General features: G+C 45.9%; 1 protein-coding gene across 1 annotated transcript in view; it reads right to left on the bottom strand.

Annotated features, from left to right (window-relative positions):
• The window catches only part of MYO3B (myosin IIIB), a 263,260-nt gene that overhangs the window by 136,181 nt on the left and 108,012 nt on the right, over window positions 1-19,067 (bottom strand). Inside the window, exon 15 of the mRNA XM_073646976.1 lies at window positions 3,147-3,226. Within this exon, the coding sequence (XP_073503077.1) occupies window positions 3,147-3,226 (80 nt within the window). The remainder of the gene's footprint in view (window positions 1-3,146; window positions 3,227-19,067) is intronic.

Consider the following 19,067-nt stretch of genomic DNA (forward strand, 5'->3'; position numbering starts at 1 on the left):
AAAGCAGTCATCAAAGCAAAAGGTGGCTACTTTGAAGAACCTAGAATTTAAGACATATTTTCAGTTGTTTCACAAATTTTTGTTAAGTATATAATTCCACATGCGTTAATTCATACTATTGATGCCTTCAGTGTGAATGTACAATTTTCAAAGTCATGAAAATACAGAAAAATCTTTAAATGAGAAGGTGTGTCCAAACTTTTGGTCTGTACTGTATGTGTGAATGTATTAATTACCGTATAATAATTTTACATATATTTGTGAAATGTGATTAAAATTAGCAAAGTAATCAAGACATGAGTAGTATGGGTAGTAGATGTCGTTGCAGTCAGTTAAAAATGGCAAAAAAAAATGAACGTAGTGCAGATTAATCAATATATATTATTAGCAACAATTTTCTAGTACGAATATGGTGTTTGAGCCAAAGGGTGTATTTAAAGGGTGTCTATTACCATTTTTTTGCTACCCCATCTGAGAGCAGCATGATGTAGGGGCAGAGACCCTGATTTCAGTGATGTGTCACTTACTTGGCTGCTTGCTACAGTTTACATAAATTCCCTGTTTTATCTGAGGCAGATCTAGCAGTTCTTTGAATACTGAGCTCTGTATAACCCCGCCCACACCACTGATTGGCAGCTTCCTGTGTACACTGTGCATAGGCAGAAACCTGCCAATCAGTGGTGGGGGCGGGGTTGGACTACCTGCCAGCAGGTTTACTAGTCCTCTAATTATAATCTCCTATTTTATCAAAGCTTCACCACACCATACCCAGGGTTGCCAACTTAACTTTTTATTTTTTATGGACCGCTAATCAAAAAATCACACACAGATAATAATTTTTGTTACGGACACATTGGAAAACCATAATAAATCATTATCATTATAAGAGATGCATGTGACGCGCCCCCTGGGCCGTGGGGTACTCGGTGCCGGGCCGGTCGGTGCAGAGGATGTCACAGTGGCGGTGACCCCGTCCGTAACCCAGGGCGGTCAATAGCAGGGGGATTATTGAAAGGGGATTATAGTTTTTATATAATGTTTGTGATGCCACCTGTGGTATGCGACTATATGGAGCCGCCGCTGCGGTGCAGATCCTCCGGAGCTGATGGTGACGCAGCAGAGTTGGTTCAGCTCTCCACAGGCAGAGCTTAGCTCCAGGGCAGTGCAGGGATAATTTAATGAGGTAGATGTTGCTGGTGCGGGGTAGTGCAGGGGATGGCACAGATAATAATTCTAGGACACAGTAGGGTGCAGTCTTCAAGGTTTACTCACAGTTGTTGAACTCCAGGTTACCAGGACCAGGGTAACCTCCCACGCCGTCCTGTGTTTACCAAGGCAGGGGTTCAGAAAACTCCCAGGTGTTTCAGGAGTACATAATGGGACCCCATTCTGTGTGCCTTCCTCGGTCGTCTTCCTGCGCTGGCTCTCACCCTCCTGCCCTGCAGTCCCCTGAATCCTATGTGGCTACCTTTTTAGCGATGTAGTTGCGGTTGTGAGCAACTGCACCCTGAAAGTACAGAAGCCTCCGGTTTCTAGCTGAGCCTTGTAGTTCTCCACTAGTCAGGGGCCGGTCCCCTTTGCGGCCTGATCCCTCCACGCTCTGGTAGATTTGGGCGCAAGGGTGGCTTCCGCACTCGCCGTGCCCCTGGGATCCCCTCACTTCTGGAGCCTTCCTCTGCTCCCTTCCTCGTCCTGCCAGTCCTCCTAGGCCTCTCATTCTAGGCCCGCTCCTCTGAGCAGAGCTCCTGCTCCCACTCCTTCTCCTCAGACTGTCTTCTCTGACTGGACTCACTCTCCCAAGATGGTTCCCTTTTGTACTCCTACTGAAGTGCTCCCCTGTTCTTCTTCTTCCTCCACCCACACCCACTACTTGGTTCCACCTCACCCCGTCCCCCCCCATTTCCAACCAAGGACAGGGCTCAGCATAAGCCTGTGCATCTTGCCCCGCCTGCTGGTTTGGAAGGGTGTAGTGCTGGATGCAGGTGGGTGGGTCCCGGGCAGTACTCCCTCCTTACCTGAGAGTGGGGTACCACACCTCTGGGTGAGATGCAGTACCTCTGTGGCGACTGAACCCACAGAGTCGCCACACATGCCTACAGCCCATAATTCTGATATGAAGACATCATCTGCATTCACTGCAAACTGTAAAATGACATTAATTACAGACTAAATAATCTGTAAACGTTTCTGAAACTACAAAAAAAATCAGAGACGCCTTAAATTTTTTTTACGGACAGGGTAAAAAAAGTGCCTTATTTTTATGGGCTGTCCTGGTGGGGGTCTGGCACCCGGCACTGATTAACTGTTCTCAGCTCTTATGGCAGCAGCCAGATGTAAACAGTGAACGGAGAGGAATAGCATAGCTTTCTACACTGTGTAACGGCCGTTATGTATTTTCTTCAATGGGAGCTGAATGACAGTCAGGTTAGGCCTCATTTAGACGTCAGTTTTTTTCATGTATGAGAAAAACAGACCGAGTTTCATCAGTGATTTTCATCAGAGTTTGTTTAGAGTTTCATCACTTTTTCCACTTTTTTCTGTTTATCAGTCAGTGAAATACAGACAGCACACAGATGGCATCCGAGTGCGGTCAAATTTTTTCACAGGCCCATAGACTTTCATTACCGAGTTTGATCCAACACTCGGATTAAGGCCACGGCCCCACTATCAGTATTTGGTCAGTATTTGGTCAGTATTTTTTCTCAGGAGTGGGAGCCAAAACCAGGAGTGGGTGATAAATGCAGAATTGGTGACTTGTTTCTATTATACCTTTTCTCTGATTGTTCCTCACCTGGTTTTGGCTCCCACTCCTGAGAAAAACAACTCGATCTGAGGGAAAATCAGACACGTGAACAGTCCCATATCCCACTATCACAGGTACGAGTGCTATCCGTGAAAAAATTACTCTCTTACACTGACATTTTGACATGAATCTTTAAAGTATCTACACCAGCCTCATCAAGAAATGTGCAATAATGACAGATCTGGAAATGAAAAAAATAATGACAGATCTGCTTTAGGAGACCCTTGCACTACTTTTTATACACATGCACTGAATGTAACAAGTTTAAAATCTCCATTTCGCTGTTCTTATTAGAGAACTATCCGAGGTCTGACCTGTCTGCTTACTCCATACATATACTGACCTTAATACGTCCAGCATTGAGCTGAGGAGGTAGAGATCTAGAAGCCGCTGTCACTCGTGCTCTTGACTGAGCCAGATTACCTGTGGTATAAACAGACAGAACTTTTATTAAGTCTTTGGTATTTCTTTGATTCTTACAATTTGTGTTGTAAGCCAGGCCTAATATTAGGATTATGCAATACCCAACCATAAATATTATTATTATTATTATTATAGCGCCACTTATTCCATTGTGCTTTACATGTGAAAAGGGATATACATAATAAAAACAAGTACAATAATCACAAATAATACAAGTCACTGACTGGTACAGGAGGAGCGAGGACCCTGCCCACGAGGGCTCACAATCTACAAGGGATGGGTGAGGATACAGTAGTTGAGGGTAGAGCTGGTCGTGCAGCGGTATGGTGAAGCGAGGGTTACTGTAGGTTGTAGGCTTGTCGGAAGAGGTGGGTCTTCAGGTTCCTTTTGAAGGTTTCCACGGTAGGTGAGAGTCTAATATGTTGGGGTAGAGAGTTTCAGAGTAGGGGGGATGCACGAGAGAAATCTTGTATGCGATTGTGGGAAGAGGAGATAAGAGGGGAGTAGAGAAGGATCTTGTGAGGATCGGAGGTTGCGTGCAGGTATGTACCGGGAGACTAAGTCACAGATGTATGGGGGAGACAGGTTGTGGATGGCTTTGTATGCCTTGGTTAGGGTTTTGAACTGGAGTCTCTGGACAATGGGGAGCCAGTGAAGGGATTGACAGACAGGAGAGGCCGGCTAATAGCGGGGGACAGGTGGATTAGTCGGGCATCAGAGTTTAGGATAGATTGGAGGGGTGCGAGAGTGTTAGAGGGGAGGCCACAGAGCAGGAGGTTGCAGTGGTCGAGGCGGGAGATGATCAGGGCATGTGTAAGGGTTTTACTGGGGCTGTCATATGCTTCTCACTCTCTAAACAGTGTTCGTGCAAAATGTGTGCTGATTTGTGACTGTTATTAGATGTGGAATGTATAGAGTTCTATGACACTAATGTGCTCAGTTAATGTATTGTAATATAGTGAATGTATAATGTTCTTTATGTATAATATGTAGGGTTAAGTGTAGGACCTAGGTATACTATAGGGTCATAATTTAGGTTAGTAATGGGAAAGGCACAGTGGAGGGCACTGTAGTTCAGGAAGTTAGTTAAGTTCAGTACAGAAGTAGTTATGCATTATATCCACAGCACAAGGGAATTTCCCAGTTGGGAGGAGTTAGAGCAGTTTGGTAGAAAACAATTTCGGGGTTGCAGACTGTGAGGGAGAGTCAGACAGGGTTGCCCAGAGAGTCTGCCAGGGTGTATTCTCTGACAAGAACACCTGAGTTCTGGGTCCACGACCCCAACAGCACAGGACCGGTGCAGGTCCTATTCCAGAGAGAGAGAGAGAAAGTGGTGTTGGAGGAAGACTGAATGGACAAGGAGACAGATTCCAACAGCAGTGGAGAAAGAGTTTTAATAGTGCAAGTTGTCAGAACAGAATAAGGCCATGTTTGATACTCGATCTGGACACTGGCACAGCTCTGGGCTTACAGCCCAGCAGAGGTGCTCAGAAGCAGGCCCAGATTCTCAGCTGGGTCGCAAAGGAAGTGGAAGATGTTGGGTCTCAGGACAAGGACGAACACTGGAAAGGCACATAACCAAGGGTACTTCACTAACTCAAGACTATGTCTTAATCTGTATGCTGCAGCGGTGTGTAGAAGAATTGCAAAGTAAAGAGAGGCGGAGATCACTGAAGAGCTTTACTGAATCTTCAGGTATATTGGATACTAATGTTAAAGACCTCTTACCCAGAAGGTTTGAATAAAAGAGCAGATTTGATTCTGCATTATTAGTAAGGGTATAAAATAACCTTATTATTATTTATATTTTAATTCAACATATGTTTGTATTTTAGAGGGTTTTGTGTGTTTTTTTGTCACTACTCAGGTGCTGCATTTATTAATTAGTCTTTGCTCCATGTGTGTATAGGTGTGGCTATCTAAGAGAGTTTTTATTCTGTTTGAGCTTTATTCCCATAGTAGGTTATGAATAAGAAGTATCACTTCGAAACACGTCAACCAACACCTTGAGTGCATCTCTTTTGGGACTATTTCCTCAGATGATACACTTTTCCATATGTTTCTGTGGATTTCTTATGGAATTATATATTTTTTATGGATGAAATTTTCCTAAAAAATATATATATACAGTACAGACCAAAAGTTTGGACACACCTTCTCATTTAAAGATTTTTCTGTATTTTCATGACTTTGAAAATTGTACATTCACACTGAAGGCATCAAAACTATGAATTAACACATGTGGAATTATATAGTTAACAAAAAAGTGTGAAACAACTGAAAATATGTCTTATATTCTAGGTTCTTCAAAGTAGCCACCTTTTGCTTTGATGACTGCTTTGCACACTCTTGGCATTATCTTGATGAGATTCAAGAGGTAGTCACTGGAAATGGTTTTCACTTCACAGGTGTGCCCTGTCAGGTTTAATAAGAAGGATTTCTTGCCTTATAAATGGGGTTGGGACCATCAGTTGTGTTGTGCAGAAGTCTGGTTGATACACAGCTGATAGTCCTATTGAATAGACTGTTAGAATTTGTATTATGGCAAGAAAAAAGCAGCTAAGTAAAGAAAAACGAGTGGCCATCATTACTTTAAGAAATGAAGGTCAGTCAGTGTGAAAAATTGGGCAAACTTTGAAAGTGTCCCCAAGTGCAGTTGCAAAAACCATCAAGCGCTACAAAGAAACTGGCTCACATGAGGACCGCCCCAGGAAAGGAAGACCAAGAGTCACCTCTGCTTCTGAGAATAAGTTTATCCGAGTCACCAGCCTCAGAAATCGCAGGTTAACAGCAGCTCAGATTAGAGACCAGGTCAATGCCACACAGAGTTCTAGCAGCAGACACATCTCTTCAACAACTGTTAAGAGGAGACTTTGTGCAGCAGGCCTTCATGGTAAAATAGCTGCTAGGAAACCACTGCTAAGGACAGGCAACAAGCAGAAGAGACTTGTTTGGGCTAAAGAACACAAGGAATGGACATTAGACCAGTGGAAATCTGTGCTTTGGTCTGATGAGTCCAAATTTGAGATCTTTGGTTCCAACCACCGTGTCTTTGTGTGACGCAGAAAAAGTGAACGGATGGACTCTACATGCCTGGTTCCCACCGTGAAGCATGGAGGAGGAGGTGTGATGGTGTGGGGGTGCTTTGCTGGGGACACTGTTGGGGATTTATTCAAAATTGAAGGCATACTGAACCAGCATGGCTACCACAGCATCTTGCAGCGGCATGCTATTCCATCCGGTTTGCATTTAGTTGGACCATCATTTATTTTTCAACAGGACAATGACCCCAAACACACCTCCAGGCTGTGTAAGGGCTATTTGACCAAGAAGGAGAGTGATGGGGTGCTTCGCCAGATGACCTGGCCTCCACAGTCACCAGACCTGAACCCAATCGAGATGGTTTGGGGTGAGCTGGACCGCAGAGTGAAGGCAAAAGGGCCAACAAGTACTAAGCATCTCTGGGAACTCCTTCAAGATTGTTGGAAGACCATTTCCGGTGACTACCTCTTGAAGCTCATCAAGAGAATGCCAAGAGTGTGCAAAGCAGCCATCAAAGCAAAAGGTGGCTACTTTGAAGAACCTAGAATATAAGACATATTTTCAGTTGTTTCACACTCTTTTGTTAAGTATATAATTCCACATGTGTTAATTCATAGTTTTGATGCCTTCAGTGTGAATGTACAATTTTCATAATCATGAAAATACAGAAAAATCTTTAAATGAGAAGGTGTGTCCAAACTTTTGGTCTGTACAGTATATACAGTTATATGAAAAAGTTTGGGCACCCCTATTAATCTTAAGCTTAATGTTTTATAGAAATAGGTGTTTTTGCAACAGCTATTTCAGTTTGATATATGTAATAACTGTTGGACACAGTAATGTTTCTGCCTTGAAATGAGGTTTATTGTACTAACAGAAAATGTGCAATCTGCATTCAAACAAAATTTGACAGGTGCATAAGTATGGGCACCTCACCAGAAAAGTGACATTAATATTTAGTAGATCCTCCTTTTGCAAAAATAACAGCCTCTAGTCGCTTCCTGTAGCTTTTAATGATTTCCTGGATCCTGGATGAAGGTATTTTTGACCATTCCTCTTTACAAAACAATTCCAGTTCAGTTAAGTTTGATGGTCGCCGAGCATGGACAGCCCTCTTCAAATGATCCCACAGATGTTCAATGATATTCAGGTCTGGGGACTGGGATGGCCATTCCAGAACATTGTAATTGTTCCTCTGCATGAATGCCTGAGTAGATTTGGAGCAGTGTTTTGGATCATTGTCTTGCTGAAAGATCCATCCCCTGCGTAACTTCAACTTTGTCACTGATTCTTGAACATCATTGTCAAGAATCTGCTGATACTGAGTGGAATCCATGCGTCCCTCAACTTTAACAAGATTCCGGTGCCGGCATTGGCCACACAGCCCCAAAGCATGATGGAACCTCCACCAAATTTTACTGTGGGTAGCAAGTGTTTTTCTTGGAATGCTGTGTTTTTTTGCCGCCATGCATGACGCCTTTTTGTATGACCAAACAACTCAATCTTGGTTTCTTCAGTCCACAGGACCTTCTTCCAAAAAGAAATTGGCTTCTCCAAATTTGCTTTTGCATACCTCAGCCGACTCTGTTTGTGGCGTGCTTGCAGAAACGGCTTCTTTCGCATCACTCTCCCATACAGCTTCTCCTTGTGCAAAGTGCGTTGTATAGTTGACCGATGCACAGTGACACCATCTGCAGCAAGTTGATGCTGCAGCTTTCTGGAGGTGGTCTGAGGATTGTCCTTGACTGATCTCATCATTCTTCTTCTCTGCCTTTCTGATGTTTTTCTTGGTCTGCCACTTCTGGCCTTAACAAGAACTGTCCCTGTGTTCTTCTATTTCCTTACTATGTTCCTCACAGTGCAAACTGACAGGTTAAATCTCTGAGACAGCTTTTTGTATCCTTCCCCTGAACAACTATGTTGAATAATCTTTGTTCTCAGATCATTTCACAGTTTTTTTGAGGAACCCATGATGCCACTCTTCAGAGGAGATTCAAACAGGAGAACAACTTGCAAGTGGCCACTTTAAGTAGCTTTTCTCATGATTGCATACACCTGGCTATGAAGTTCAAAGCTCAATGAGGTTCCAAAACCAAAAAAAGTGCTTTAATAAGTCAGTAAAAAGTAGGTAGGAGTATTTAAAACAAGAAAATGATAAGGGTGCCCATACCTATGCACCTGTCAAATTTTGTTTGAATGCAGATTGCACATTTTCTGTTAGTACAATAAACCTCATTTCAAGGCAGAAACATTACTGTGTCCAACAGTTATTACATATATCAAACTGAAATAGCTGTTGAAAAAACACCTATTTTTATAAAACATTAAGCTTAAGATTAATAGGGGTGCCCAAACTTTTTCATATAACTGTATATACGTTTTATTGGAAGTGCTGGATCAACTGCCTTTGTTATATGCACACAACCAAGGGTACTTCACTAACTAAAGACTATGAATCTGAATGCTGCAGCGGTGTGTAGAAGAATTGCAAAGTAAAAGTGAGTCTGTTAATCCGGATCTAAGATCTGTTTTATTTGAAGTCGGTCCCGGTCCCATGGACAATGTAACAGTGAGAACAGAAAATCCTTCATCACACTCCACACTCCACTCTCAGTTCTTTATAGAAGAGGGGAGAGAGGCCGAAGATAACTCAGCTCTGGCCCACAGCGTGTTTGGGAAATATCATATATTTTCTTTTTTTTAAAGAGAAAAATTCAGCAGATTCATTCTAAATAGGCTGAGACCCAGTGGCAGACCACGCGACTGCTATGGGGCCCGTGAGCCGGGGGGCCCCATAACAGTCCAGGGGTGGACATACTGCCGCCGTTGCAGCTGCGCCGGGTCCCCACCATGCAGCTGCACCAAGGGGCCCGCAAGGTGCAGCTGCTCCCTGCACGTGGCGGTCAGTGAGCGATCCCTGGAGCTCTGCTGCTGTCAGGAGGAGAATAGCAGCGGAGCTGGAGGGTTAGTCCTCTGCTTCCTTTCTGACCCAGGCGCGTGCAGCTTGATGACGTCATCATGCAGCACGCGGCTGGGTCAGGAAGAAAGCTGCCGGCAACCAGAAGGATGCTGCAGGGGAGCGAGCTGAGGTAAGTTGTTTCTTTTTTTGTTTTTTTTTACTGAAACGCTGGGGAGGGGAGGTGGGGGGAGAGCAATGGTGGGATGGTGGGGCTGGAGAGAGCAATAATGGGGCTGATGGGGCTGGGGAGAGGAATGATGGGGATGGGAAGAGCAATAATGGGGCTGATGGGGCTGGGGAGAGGAGTGATGGGGCTGGGGAGAGGAGTGATGGGGCTGGGAAGAGCAATAATGTGGCTGTTGGGGCGGGGGAGAGCAATAAAGGGGCTGGGGAGAGGAATGATGGGGCTGGGGAGAGAAATAATGGGGTTGTTGGGCTGGGGAGAGCAAAATTGGGGCTGATGGGGCTGGGGAGAGGAATGATGGGGCTGGGGAGAGGAATGATGGGGCTGGGAAGAGCAATAATGGGGCTGGGAAGAGCAATAATGGGGCTGGGGAGAGCAATAATGGGGCTGGGGAGAGGAATGATGGGGCCGGGGAGAGGAATAATGGGGTTGATGGGGCTGGGGAGAGGAATTATGGGATGGTAGGGCTGAGGAGAGCAATGATGGGGCTGGGGAGAGGAATGACGGGGGCTGTGGAGAGCAATGATGGGGATGGTGGGGCTGGGGAGAGCAATGATGGAATGGTGGGGCTGGGGTGAGCAATAATGGGGCTGGGGAGAGGAATAATGGAGTTGATGGGGCTGGGGAGAAGAATTATGGGATGATGGGGCTGGGGAGAGGAATAATGGGGCTGATGGGGCTGGGGAGAGAAATGATGGGGCTGGGGAGAGCAATAATGGGGCTGATGGGGCCAGGGAGAGGAATGATGGGGCTGATAGGGCCGGGAAGAGGAATGATGGGGCTGATGGGGCCAGAAGAGCAATAATGGGGCTGAGGGGGTTGGTTAGAGGAATAATAGAATGGTGGGGCTGGGGAGAGTAATAATGGGGCTGATGGGGCTGGGGAGAGGAATGATGGGATGATGGGACTGGGGAGAAGAATAATGGGGCTGGGGAGAGGAATGATGGGGCTGGGGAGAGCAATAATGGGGCTGATGGGGCCGGGGAGAGGAATGATGGGGCTGATAGGGTCGGGAAGAGGAATGATGGGGCGGATGGGGCCGGGGAGAGCAATAATGGGGCTGATGGGGCTGGGGAGAGCAATAATGGGGCTGTTGGGGCTGGGAAAAGCAATAATGGGGCTGGGGAGAGAAATGATGGTGCTGGGGAGAGCAATGATGGGGCTGATGGGGCTTGGGAGAGCAATGATGGGGCTGGGGAGAGGAATGATGGGGTTGATGGGTCTGAGAATAGCAATGGGGCTGATGGGGCTGGAGAGAGGAATGATGGGGCTGGTAAGAGCAATGATGGGGCTGGGAAGAGCAATAATGGGGCTGGGGAGAGCAATGATGGGGCTGGGAAGAGCAATAATGGGGCTGGGAAGAGCAATAATGGGGCTGATAGGGCTGGGGAGAGCAATGATGGGGATGGTGGGGAAGGGAAGAGCAATGACGTGTTGCTGGGAGAGAGCAATGACGGGGGTGCTGGGAGAGAGCAATGATGCGGGTGCTGAGAGAGAGCAATGATGGAGGTGGTGGGAGAGAGCAATGATGGGGGTGCTGGGAGAGAGCAATTATGGGAGTTTCACTTTGCTTGTACTGTGAAGCCTTGTATGTTTTCCGTGTGCACATAGCCTTACAGTTAATTGGGGAGAGTCACAGAGACTGAATAATTTACATTATTGGCTGGTGGAGATTATAGTTAATGGGGGGCACAGTGCTGCTTATCACTTTATATTTTGATTACTAAGTGGCTAATAGTATATTAATGGGGGGGTACATATCTGTATTCGAGGACGCAGAGCGGGGGAGACACATGTATGCATATGTGGCGCCCCTGAGGGTTTGGTCTCCACAGAGGTACTGCATCTCACCCAGAGGTGTGGTATCTCACTCTCAGGTAAGGAAGGAGTACAGCTCGGAACCTTAACACCTGCATCCAACACATACTCGCAGTAGGGGTAGGGCGAGATTGCTCCTAAGGGAGAGCACAGTCCCGGGTCCTTAGCTGTGGGAGGGGCTATGTAGTGGGTGTGGGTGGAGGACGTAGTTAGGGGAGCACATGAGAGGAAGTTATATATAGAGAAGCCATCTTGTTAAGTGAGGTTAGGTTCGGTCCAGTCAGAACAGTGAGGAGTGAGTGAGAACAGTCTACAGTGAGTGGAGCAGGGCTCTGTAGGGGCTCTGCTCAGGCAGAGGGCCTGAGGAGAGGCCCAGGACTGAATGAGAAGGAGAGAGGAGCAGGAAGGGCTCCAGGAACGAAGGAAGGGACCGCAGGGGTATGGGCAGTGCTGGAGGCCACCCATACGCCTGAATCTACCAGGAGGTGGAGGGGTCAGGCCACGCAAAGGGGACCGGTCCCTCAACTAGCAGAGCACTTTATGTCTCAACTAGAAACCGGAGGCTGCAGTATTTCAAGTCCTGCAGCCAACCGTCCATATCAGTCTCACCAAGAAGGTAGCTATAGAGGACCCAGGGGATGGATCAGACATCGCCCGACAAGGCCCGCAGGTACCGGATTGGGACACTAGGTATGAGGTGCAGGGAGACGGCCAGAGAGAGGACACAGAAGGGGGTCCCGTTAAGTACTCCAGAGATATCTGAGGGTTGCCCGAACCCCTCCCTGAGTAAGCACAGCACGACGAGGGAAGTTACGCTGGTACCTGTAACTTGGACTGCAACAACCGTGAGTAAAGACCCTGAGGACTGCACTCTATTGTCTCTGTGATTATTGCTGCGCCATCAAACCCTGCACTACAACGCCCAGCATCACCTATTACATCTACACTGCCCTGGAGCTAAGCTCTACCTGTGGAGAGCCACACCAGCTTTGCTGCACTGACATCAGCTCCAGTGGACCTGCTCCGCAGCGGTGGCTCCACATAGCCGCATACCACAAGTGGCGTCACAAACTTTGTACATAAAAACGATAAAATCCCCTTTTATTGACCGCCCTGGGTCACGGACCGGGTCACCGCCACTGTGACATCTCCCCTAGCAACGACCGGCCCGACACCGAGTACCCCACGGCCCAGGGGGCGCGTCACATACAATATGTGACCTTGTTATTTTCTAGGCTGGAGATCATCGTTACAAGACGAGTCGTGGCTGGGAGATGTCGACATGAAGGTCTGACCAGATGGAGAAGAAGCAGCAGAAACCGACTCTGATCATATGACACGTCAGTGGTAAGTGCCTGGATGTAAATATTATTCTGTATCTGCACTGTGTGACTTGGAGTGATAATGTTATCTGTAAATTCCTTAGGCTGCATTCTCACATTTGTGTGAAATTTCCGTGTGCTGCCAGATTTTTTTATAGGATAGTCTACGGACTCGTACAGTTTTATAGATCCATTCACACATCCATGAAAATCACGGATCTGAGAATGAGATCTGTGAGGGTCAGAGAATGTCCTGTTCTGATCCGATTTTGAGGATCAGAATAACACAAGCTCAATGCTTCGGTAAAACAGGGCAGCACACCGACACTGCACACAGATGCAGGAATGTAGCCTTATTATGTATAGCACAGTCCCTTAGTATATAGTGTACTCACTTATTATGTATAGCGCCATCTTTAGTTATATAGTTTCCTCTTTTATTATGTATAACACCCTCCCTTATTATGTAACATCCTCTCTAGCTCTAGGGGCTCACAGTTGGGGGATCATACTGTGTTGGGGTCAGCATACTTTGCCCTGGGAGTTGAGGTGGGGTATAGTAGGGTCATTATACTGCGTATGTGGAGGAATTCACCATGGGGGTATCATACTGTGTGCCCTTTTATTGGCATCACACTTTATGGGGCAATGAAAGAGAGGTCTAGGACTTCAGCAGGAGGAAAATTAATATGTAAAGGATGGAAAGTTGTGAGATCTGATCTTTGGTGACCCCAACTATTATTTACATTTTCTTTTTTTTTGGGGGGGGGGGTAATTAGAGATTCTGCTATGGGGCCCCATGATTCCTATGTACGCCCCTGCTGAGACCCCTGATATGTAGTATTTCCACTATATTTTGTATAACATCGTCTTGTAGCTAAATGCATATAGTACTCTATGGTTTTGGTGAGGTTATCCTAAAGAAGGCTATACAATTGTATTTTTAAAGGGGGATTGACAAAATTTAAAGTGTTCACATACCCATAGGATAGGTAACAAGTTTCTGATCAGTGCACTCTGAAATGCCCCATTGGAATAAACGCCACCACTCCATTCATTCCCTATGGCACTGCGGGAAAAAGTAGTATATTGTTCTAGACTATCTCTGCCAGTCCTATAGAAAGTAGACTGTGGGCATACATGTGTGGCCACCACTCCATGCTGATGTGGCATTTCAAGCCCAATTCTCCAAATTGATGATGGGGTCTTAGCAGTTGGACACCCAGTGAACAGCAGATGAATAGGTGATTGATTTATCATTTTGGAAATAATCCTTTAATTCTTGAATTAAGGATATTTAAATACCAAAAACACGCCTAGGCGTTAACCTATTTGGGCAGTGAATAAATGAAAGAGCAGTTACTATTTAGAATGAAAGACTTCACCTCCCTCTTAGTACAGATAATGTAGCACCCCGAGGACTCGGTTGCTACAGAGGTATTGCACCTCACCCAGGTGTGTGATATCTCACTCTCAGGTAAGGATGGAGTGTGGATCAGGACCCCGACACCTGCATGCATTACACCACATTTCCGGGGGGCAGGGCGACCGATATGCTCCAACTAGAGCAAGACAGTCCCTGTCCCTGGCTGGAGTGGTGGGAGGGAACACCGAGGAAGGGGGAACCCTGTAGTTCATAGGAGGGAGAGGGCAGTTGCTGGGTGCACCTAGAGGGATGTATAAGAGGTGGGCACCATCTTAGATCAGTGCGCAGTCTGAGAGAAGAAGTGACAGAGCAGGGCCTCTGCATGGGGCTCTGCTCCGGAGGCGGGCCTAGCCGGTGAGGCCCAGCCAGCACTGAAAGAGCAAGGAGAGAGTAAGGGGAGAAGACAGGGAGCAGAGGCTCAGACCGAGCTCTGCTCCGCAGGCGGGCCTGAGAGAGCGGCCGGAGCCTGGAGGAAGAAGAAGGAAGGAAGAGGAGCGGAGGAGGCTCAAGGAACGAAGGGACCCCAGGGGTGTGGACCGGCGAGTCGCCACCGCACGCCTGAATCTACCTGCGTAGAAGGGTCAGGCCAAAGGGGGAGACCGGTCCCCGAAATTAGTGGAGGCGGGGAACTACCCTCAGCTAGAAACCGGAGGCTGTGACATTTCATGTGGCGCAGCCCCTCGCTACACCCGCTAGGAAGGCACCATATAGGGTAAGGGAAACTGGCGCCAAGTTTACCAAGAGAAGGCCCGAGGCAGCCGGACAGAAGCGAGGTCACTGGTGGGGTATGACAGGCCAGAGAAAGGACACACAAAGGGGGTCCTGTGAAACGCTCCAAAGTTATCTGGGAGTTGGCCGAGCCCCTCACCTGGTGAACACGGTGCGACGCGGGAAGTTACAGCCAGCCGGAGTAACGTGGAGTAACGAACTGTGAGTAAAGACCCTGGTCTGCATTACAGAGACTCTGAGTCATTATTCCCGCGCACCATCACCCCCATCATCTGCACTCACTGCCCTGAGGCTATACTCCTCCCGTGGGGAGTTATACTACACTCTGCTGCACCCACAACACCAGCCTCAGCGGTCTGCCCTGCAGCGGCGGTTCACTCTGACCACAATCCACGGGTGGCGTAGTCGGACATTCAGTATATAGACTGCCATTTAGTTTGACCACCCTGAGCCACGGGACCGGGTCACCGCCACGGTAACTACAACCCCTAGCATCCCACAAGAGGCCCGGTTCCGGGTCCCCCACACGGCCCAGGGGGCGCGTCAATAACACGTAGGTACAATCTATTAACCCTGTCCTGCTTGTCACAGTTTTTTTTTTTTGGTACAGGGGTTGTTCCTAATAGCAAGCTGCTATAACATTGTTAGGCTCTGTTCACATGTCCACTAGTTATTTTCATTTTTCGATCCATTTTGTGATGACAAATACAGAAATAAAATCATCCAGTGAAAGTGAAAGATCCATTAATTTGAATGAGGATGTAAAAGTCGCCACAGACTTTATGAAGAACAGACAACTTTGTACAGACAATACAACTTCATAGAAATAAATATTGTTACACTTAAAAAAAAACAATGTCATCGGCTTCACTGCAATCGAACTGCAATCTGTTTTCCTTTACCTGGGTCAAAACAAAACAAACTTTCGTCCAACATAAAAAACGGAGAGCAGCTTTTTTGCTTTTTTTTAGTCAATTTGTAAAGGCATCCATTAATGGCTTCGTTAAGCACGGCCCATGGCCAGAACACTAGAGATGTTCAGAGACACTTATAGCAAGAACTGAACAAAAACATATGCAAAACGGAAACCAAAGTGTGCATTTATTTTTGCTCCATTTTTAATAGATCCAGTTTTTTTTTAATAGTGGATCCATTGCTAACAAATGACAACTGGACATGTGAACTGGGCCCTAGTGCAAACATTTACAATACAGGAAGACAAGCCATCACTAGGGACCTTAACGTACCATCGCCGGCTGCAAAATCGAATGGCATAATTTAGTGTGCACATGGCATCTTATAGAAACCCCACACTCGTAATGTTTTTAAAGCAGAGGACGATTAAAGGGAATCTGTCACCCCCCTGGGACTTATCTGACTTCTAATATGGGCATACAGGTGATAGAAATGTAAATCTATACCTACCTGTATGCCTCATATTAGAGGTCTGATTGCTGTAAAATTTCTTTATATTTAGTCAAGTTTCTGATGTGTTCCAGTTCTGGAGCCCAGAAGAAATCCCTGCCTACTGTGTGAATTGAATGGCTCCCCCCTCCCCTGCACATCACAGTGCCCTGTGATGTGCAGTTGCAGCAGCCAAATCCAGGCACTGTGATGTGCAGGGGAGGGGGAAAACATTATAATTCACACAGGAGGCAGGGATTTCTTCCGGGCCCCGGGACTGGAACACATCAGAAACTTGTATGAATAAAAAGACATTTCACAACAGCCAGACCTCTAATATGGGCCATACAGGTATTGTATAGATTTAAATTTCTATCACTTATATGCCTATATTATAGGTCAGATAAATGCCAGGGGGTGACAGATTCCCTTTAAGTAAAATGCCAGTGGTGTTTTTCCTGGAGTGTCCTGTTTGACACCTCCTACATTGGTTTTGTGGCTACTTAGCTTTTTTTTTCAGTTTTATATTTCACATATAAAATAGTGGCTGCTTCCAAGCAGAAGTCGTCTGATTTATGGTCAGGACTCAAGACACTTCTTTTAACAAAAGACAGGCTCAGAGTCTGTGCATTGTGGCTTATGTACATGTGTTGTTTCCTGAAACAACAGGAAAGTAAAGTCTAAAAAAATCTCCAGTGGCCGATGTGAAAAATTGCAATTTTAATACAGATTGTGATAGGTATAAAAAAATGGGCAGCAATTATAAAAAATACATTTAATAAAAAAAAAAACTGATTTAAACAATAGGTCATTTTTTGGTTATAGCTTCCCTTTAACCCTTTATTACACTGCATAGTTTGAACAGAGGGATGAGAATGTAGTAGGTTCGGCTACATTCCTATGCAAAACACATTACGATCAGTCGTGCCAAATAGAAAAGTGAACGCTGCAGCAGCTGACACTCTCAGCTCTACTACATCTGTAAGTCGCACTTCTAATGGTCCTTTAGATCAACAAATTTCCACAATCTTCCGAGATAACTGGTAAAGATGGAAAGTATCGTACAGCGGCGATGTGCAGAATTCATCTGCAAGACATTCAAGTATATTTTAAACTTTATGCAAAGTTTAACACAAGATGTCCAAATGTTTTCTCTGGCTATATCTTCAGAGACTCCACTGATTAATAGCATTGTAAGAAGCCTTTGAAGCAGGATTGGTGACATCAAAGTCCTAATTCTTGGGTGGCAGGATTTTTATAATGAGTAGGAGGCATTTTAGCACATATCAAAAGGATTTAATACATGAATAAACAATAGACCTATGCAGATGTAATGTACACCTTGCCCAAAGAGACCTTACCCCAACGTGATTTCTATGAAGCCGGCTAATATTGAAAAATTTCTATTGGGAAGGAAAATAATCTCCAGATTTCCAAACTGTAAAGAATACCAGTTAAAGGGGAACACTGGGTGCATTACTTTTGTGATCCTGGTTACAAGCGCTGCTGTGTCTTTTGTTTTGTCATCAAGGAAAAGTTTACATTATGAATTTGGCTTTGTCATACAATTTGTGCAGCTGTTATTCTAATCCTACAAAACCCATTTTTAGCTTCTTAGTAAATTATATGAAACCATTTAGCTAAGGATGGGGCTAAGATCGCAGTATGACATTGTTACATTGCCCCATAGTGAAAAGAAGGTCAGGTGCAACTGCAAGTTTGCAGCGAATGTGGCTAGAGATGAGGGATCTTTTGAAATTTTAATTCAACGACTTTGCCAAATTTTCTTCCAAAATACAACTTTCAGCGAATCTCAATACTGGAAAGCTTGTAATTGCTCGGAAAATACATGTTGGGAGAGAAGAGACGGAGGAACCCACTGACCATAAGAGCTTACACTCCATAGGAGAGAGAGGACCCTACTGTCCATAAGAGCTTACACTCCATAGGAGAGAGAGGACCCTACTGACCATAAGAACTTACATTGTACATGAGAGAGAAGTAGAGAGAGAATAACCCGCTGACCATAAGAGCTTACACTCTTAACCAGAGAGAGGGTGAGAGAGAGAGGACACCACTGACCATAAAAGCTTGCACTTTACAGGAGAAAGAGAGAGAACCCGCTGAACATAAAAGCTTACACTCTACTGGAAAGAGAGAGCCCCGCTGACCATAAGAGCTTACACTCTACAGGAGAGAAAGAGAGAGAAGACCCTGCTACCCATAAGAGCTCACACTTTACAGGAGAGAGAGAGGACCCGGCTGACCATAAGAGCTTACACTCTACAAGAGAGCGAAGACCCCACTGACCATAAGAGCTTACACTCTATAGGAGAGAGAGGACACCACTGACCATAAAAGCTTGCACTTTACAGGAGAAAGAGAGAGAACCCGCTGAACATAAAAGCTTACACTCTACAGGAAAGAGAGAGAGAAGACCCTGCTAACCATAAGAGCTCACACTTTACAGGAGAGAGAGAGGACCCGGCTGACCATAAGAGCTTACACTCTACAAGAGAACGAAGACCCCACTGACCATAAGAGCTTACACTCTATAGGAGAGAGAGGACCCCGCTGACCATAATAGATTACACTCTATAAGAGAGAAGACCACACTGACCATAAGAGGTTACACTCTACAGGAGAGAGAGCACCCTGCTGACCATAAGAGCGTACACTCTACAGGAGAGAGAGGACCCCATTGACCATAAGAGCTTACATTGTACAGGAGAGAGAGGACCCTGCTGACCATAATAGCTTACACTACAGGAGAGAGAAGACCCCACTGACCATAAGAGCTTACACTCTGTAGGAGAGAAGACCCCACTGACCATAAGAGCTTACTCTGTACAGGAGAGAGAGGACCCCACTGACCATAAGAGCTTACACTCTACAGGAGAGAGAGGACCCTGCTGACCATAAGAGCTTACACTGTACAGGAGAGAGAGGACTCCATT

Source organism: Phyllobates terribilis, unplaced genomic scaffold (assembly GCF_046119375.1).
Source record: "Phyllobates terribilis strain yellow unplaced genomic scaffold, ASM4611937v1 Scaffold_9__5_contigs__length_417890890, whole genome shotgun sequence".
NCBI classification, from domain to species: domain Eukaryota; kingdom Metazoa; phylum Chordata; class Amphibia; order Anura; family Dendrobatidae; genus Phyllobates; species Phyllobates terribilis.